The sequence below is a fragment of the Ranitomeya variabilis genome, chromosome 4 (assembly GCF_051348905.1).
Source record: "Ranitomeya variabilis isolate aRanVar5 chromosome 4, aRanVar5.hap1, whole genome shotgun sequence".
Taxonomy (NCBI): Eukaryota; Metazoa; Chordata; class Amphibia; order Anura; family Dendrobatidae; genus Ranitomeya; species Ranitomeya variabilis.
Window position 1 is genome coordinate 251,811,938 of NC_135235.1, and position 6,000 is coordinate 251,817,937.

A 6,000-nucleotide genomic window follows, 5' to 3' on the forward strand; every position below is an offset into this window, starting at 1 on the left:
GTCTCCGCAATCTTTTACCCCAGAGCTGCACTCACTATTCTGCTGGTGCAGTCACTGTGTACATACATTACTGATCCTGAATTACATCCTGTATTATACCCCAGAGCTGCAATCACTATTCTGCTGGTGCAGTCACTGTGCACATTACATTACTGATCCTGAGTTACATCCTGTATTATACTCCAGAGCTGCACTCACTATTCTGCTGGTGCAGTCACTGTGCACATTACATTACTGATCCTGTACTTATCCTAGGCTACATTCTGAGATTACACTCCTGAATCAGGCTGCTCAGGATGAACAGAGTAAGAAGTGAACCTATGACCAGTAACATGGCGGCTTCTCTGGGGATCGTCACTGGAGTCTTGGACGTCATCTCAGGACAGACTGTGTCACACAATGATATATTGGGGACGCCGCAGACAATCGCGTTTCCGGTCCGGTATCAGTGTCCCCGCTCTCAGTTCTGCCCAATATAAAAGCTTCATAATAAAGAGACAAGAGGCGGCGGATTCTGTCCCTGGGGTCACAAGACACCATCAGAGCAAAAATCTGCAAGTAAACACGGACAAGGGGAACACACTGTGCGATGGGTGTCATATGGAAAACATCCCCCGTTATCAGTGCATAATGGGAGTTGTAGTAGTGCAGAGACCGTCACACCGAGAGGGGCAGCGTGGGGTAAGAGGGGGGCGCAGATACAGCAGCTATAAATACAGGGTTGTGTGGGTACAGCAGGGGATACAGCACCTCCAAAGACAAACTGACGGGGAACACAGACCGAGAGCCCCGATGGGGACAGTGAAGATCATGTCTGCAAAGCACTGCGGGATTACTGGCGCTATGTACGTAAGGGAAGAAAATAAAAAAGCAAAGGGCAGTATACAGGGCGGGGGGGGGGGCAGTATACAGTGCAGGGGGGTGGAGGGAGGTATACAGGGGCTGGGGTGGGGTGGAGAGGCAGTATACAGGAAAGGAGGGCAGTATACAGGGCAGGGGGTGGAGGGCAATATACACAGCAGCAGTATAGGGGGGCACTGTATACACACAGCAGTATAGGGGGCACTGTATACACAGCAGTATAGGGGGCATTGTATACACACAGCAGTATAGAGGGCACTGTATACACACAGTAGTATAGGGGCACTGTATACACAGCAGTATAGGGGGCACTGTATACACAGCAGTATAGGGGGCATTGCATACACACAGTAGTATAGGGGGCACTGTATACACACAGCAGTATAGGGGGCACTGTATATACACAGTAGTATAGGGGGCACTGTATACACACAGCAGTATAGGGGGCACTGTATATACACAGTAGTATAGGGGGCACTGTACACACACAGCAGTATAGGGGGCACTGTATACACAGCAGTATAGGGGGCATTGTATACACACAGCAGTATAGGGGGCACTGTATACACACAGCAGTATAGGGGGCATAGTATACACACAGCAGTATAGGGGCATAGTATACACACAGCAGTATAGGGGGCACTGTATACACAGCAGTAAAGGGAGCATTGTATACACAGTAGTATAGGGGGGCACTGTATACACACAGCAGTATAGGGGGGCACTGTATATACACAGCAGTATAGGGGGCACTGTATACACACAGTAGTATAGGGGGGCACTGTATACACAGCAGTATAGGGGGGCACTGTATACACACAGTAGTATAGGGGGCACTGTATACAAACAGTAGTATAGGGGGCATTGTATACACAGCAGTATATGGGGGCACTGTATATACACAGCAGTATAGGGGGCACTGTATACACAGCAGTATAGGGGGCACTGTATACACACAGTAGTATAGGGGGCACTGTGTACACACAGTAGTATAGGGGGCATTGTATACACAGCAGTATAGGGGGCACTGTATATACACAGCAGTATAGGGGCACTGTATATACACAGCAGTATGGGGGGCACTGTATACATAGCAGTATAGGGGGGCACTGTATATACACAGCAGTATAGGGGGTACTGTATACACACAGTAGTATAGGGAGCACTGTATACACACAGTAGTATAGGGGGCACTGTATACACACAGTAGTATAGGGGCACTGTATACACACAGTAGTATAGGGGGCACTGTATACACACAGCAGTATAGGGGGCACTGTATACACACAGTAGTATAGGGGGCACTGTATATACAGCAGTATAGGGGGGCATTGTATACACACAGTAGTATAGGGGGCACTGTATATACAGCAGTATAGGGGGGCACTGTATACACACAGTAGTACAGGGGGCACTGTATACACACAGTAGTATAGGGGGCATAGTATACACACAGCAGTATGGGGGGCACTGTATACACACAGTAGTATAGGGGGGCACTGTATACACAGCAGTATAGGGGGGCATAGTATACACACAGCAGTATAGGGGCAATGTATACACACACAGTAGTATAGGGGGGCACTGTATACACAGCAGTATAGGGGGGCATAGTATACACACAGCAGTATAGGGGGCACTGTATATACACAGCAGTATAGGGGGGCACTGTATATACACAGCAGTATAGGGGGCACTGTATACACAGCAGTATAGGGGGCACTGTATACACACAGTAGTATAGGGGGCACTGTGTACACACAGTAGTATAGGGGGCATTGTATACACAGCAGTATAGGGGGCACTGTATATACACAGCAGTATAGGGGCACTGTATATACACAGCAGTATAGGGGGCACTGTATACACAGCAGTATAGGGGGGCACTGTATATACACAGCAGTATAGGGGGTACTGTATACACACAGTAGTATAGGGGGCACTGTATACACACAGTAGTATAGGGGCACTGTATACACACAGTAGTATAGGGGCACTGTATACACACAGTAGTATAGGGGGCACTGTATACACACAGCAGTATAGGGGGCACTGTATACACACAGTAGTAAAGGGGGCACTGTATATACACACAGTAGTATAGGGGGCACTGTATATACAGCAGTATAGGGGGGCATTGTATACACACAGTAGTATAGGGGGCACTGTATATACAGCAGTATAGGGGGGCACTGTATACACACAGTAGTACAGGGGGCACTGTATACACACAGTAGTATAGGGGGCATAGTATACACACAGCAGTATGGGGGGCACTGTATACACACAGTAGTATAGGGGGGCACTGTATACACAGCAGTATAGGGGGGCATAGTATACACACAGCAGTATAGGGGCACTGTATACACATACAGTAGTATAGGGGGGCACTGTATACACAGCAGTATAGGGGGGCATAGTATACACACAGCAGTATAGGGGGCACTGTATATACACAGCAGTATAGGGGGGCACTGTATACACACAGTAGTATAGGGGGCACTGTATACACACAGCAGTATAGGGGGCACTGTATACACACAGCAGTATAGGGGGCATTGTATACACACAGCAGTATAGGGGGCACTGTATACACACAGCAGTATAGGGGGCATAGTATACACACAGCAGTATAGGGGCATAGTATACACACAGCAGTATAGGGGGCACTGTATACACAGCAGTAAAGGGAGCATTGTATACACACAGTAGTATAGGGGGGCACTGTATACACACAGCAGTATAGGGGGGCACTGTATATACACAGCAGTATAGGGGGCACTGTATACACACAGCAGTATAGGGGGGCACTGTATACACAGCAGTATAGGGGGGCACTGTATACACACAGTAGTATAGGGGGCACTGTATACAAACAGTAGTATAGGGGGCATTGTATACACAGCAGTATATGGGGGCACTGTATATACACAGCAGTATAGGGGGCACTGTATACACAGCAGTATAGGGGGCACTGTATACACACAGTAGTATAGGGGGCACTGTGTACACACAGTAGTATAGGGGGCATTGTATACACAGCAGTATAGGGGGCACTGTATATACACAGCAGTATAGGGGCACTGTATATACACAGCAGTATAGGGGGCACTGTATACACAGCAGTATAGGGGGGCACTGTATATACACAGCAGTATAGGGGGTACTGTATACACACAGTAGTATAGGGAGCACTGTATACACACAGTAGTGTAGGGGGCACTGTATACACACAGTAGTATAGGGGCACTGTATACACACAGTAGTATAGGGGGCACTGTATACACACAGCAGTATAGGGGGCACTGTATACACACAGTAGTATAGGGGGCACTGTATATACAGCAGTATAGGGGGGCATTGTATACACACAGTAGTATAGGGGACACTGTATACACACAGTAGTACAGGGGGCACTGTATACACACAGTAGTATAGGGGGCATAGTATACACACAGCAGTATGGGGGGGCACTGTATACACACAGTAGTATAAGGGGGCATAGTATACACACAGCAGTATAGGGGCACTGTATACACACACAGTAGTATAGGGGGGCACTGTATACACACACAGTAGTATAGGGGGGCACTGTATACACAGCAGTATAGGGGGGCATAGTATACACACAGCAGTATAGGGGGCACTGTATATACACAGCAGTATAGGGGGGCACTGTATATACACAGCAGTATAGGGGGCACTGTATATACACAGCAGTATAAGGGGGCACTGTATACACACAGTAGTATAGGGGGCACTGTATACACACAGCAGTATAGGGGGCACTGTATACACAGCAGTATAGGGGCACTGTATACACACAGTAGTATAGGGGGACACTGTATACACAGCAGTATAGGGGACACTGTATATACACAGCAGTATAGGGGGGCACTGTATACACAGCAGTATAGGGACACTGTATATACACAGCAGTATAGGGGGGCACTGTATACACAGCAGTATAGGGGACACTGTATATACACAGCAGTATAGGGGCCCTGTATACACACAGTAGTATAGGGGGCACTGTATACACACAGTAGTATAGGGGGCACTGTATACACAGCAGTATAGGGGGGCACTGTATACACAGCAGTATAGGGGGGCACTGTATACACACAGCAGTATAGGGGGGTCACTATACACAGCAGCATAGGGGGTCACTATATACACACAGCAGTATAGGGGGCATTGTGAACATATATACACAGGTGTCAGACATCCGGGCTCCTCCTCACCTGACCGTACAGCTGCACCGGGGGCTCGGCGCTGGGCTGCGGACTCCTCCTACTCCGCTCTCCGCTCCTCTCAGTTCCCCGGTGACGGGCGGTCACTGTGCCCTCCCCAGCAATGGCTACCCCCAGACAGAGCATCCACACCCCGGCCACCGAGAGCGACCACCATTGCCGCCTCCTCATCGCCTCACACTCCGCCATCTTCTGACAGCACGTGACCCCCCCAACACCGCCGCCTACCGGAGACACGTGACGTACCGGCACCGGTCACCTCACAGCGAGCGACGCCACCACCGGACCCCCCGGAAATGTGCAGGGACCGGACATATCTCCCCCAAAACATTAGTCACCTTTCCCCCATCCCCTACCTCTGCCCCACTAATCTCTCCAGGTGTCGGTCACGTCCCCCCAATCTCTCCAGGTGTCGGTTAAGACCCCCCCCCCCCCCCGATCTCTCCAGGTGTCGGTCACGTCCCCCCGATCTCTCCAGGTGTCGGTCACGTCCCCCCGATCTCTCCAGATGTCGGTCACGTCCCCCCGATGTCTCCAGGTGTCAGTCACGCCCCCCCCCCCCCATCTCTCCCACTGTCGGTCACGTTTCCCCCGATCTTTCCAGGTGTTGGTCATGTCCCCCCCATCTCTCCAGGTGTCGGTCACGTTCCCCCCATCTCTCCAGGTGTCGGTCATGTCCCCCCCTCGATCTCTCCAGGTGTCAGTCACGTCCCCCCTCGATCTCTCTAGATGTTGGTCACGTCCCCGATCTCTCCAGGTGTCGGTCACGTCCCCTCGATCTCTCCAGGTGTCGGTCATGTCCCCCCGATCTCTCCAAGTGTCGGTCATGTCCCCCCATCTCTCCAGGTGTCGGTCACGTTCCCCCCATCTCTCCAGGTGTCGGTCA

At 50.5% G+C, this 6,000-nt stretch overlaps 1 protein-coding gene across 2 annotated transcripts in view; it reads right to left on the minus strand.

The window, feature by feature from the left end:
• SORL1 (sortilin related receptor 1) overlaps positions 1–5,411 on the minus strand; it is a 64,280-nt gene extending 58,869 nt beyond the window's left edge. The window contains exon 1 of one of the 2 annotated variants that reach the window (XM_077249467.1): positions 5,106–5,411. In XM_077249467.1, the coding sequence (XP_077105582.1) occupies positions 5,106–5,303 (198 nt within the window). In that variant the 5' untranslated portion in view covers positions 5,304–5,411. The remainder of the gene's footprint in view (positions 1–5,105) is intronic. The other variant, XM_077249468.1, reaches the window with a different exon arrangement.
• Positions 5,412–6,000: the final 589 nt, after the last annotated feature.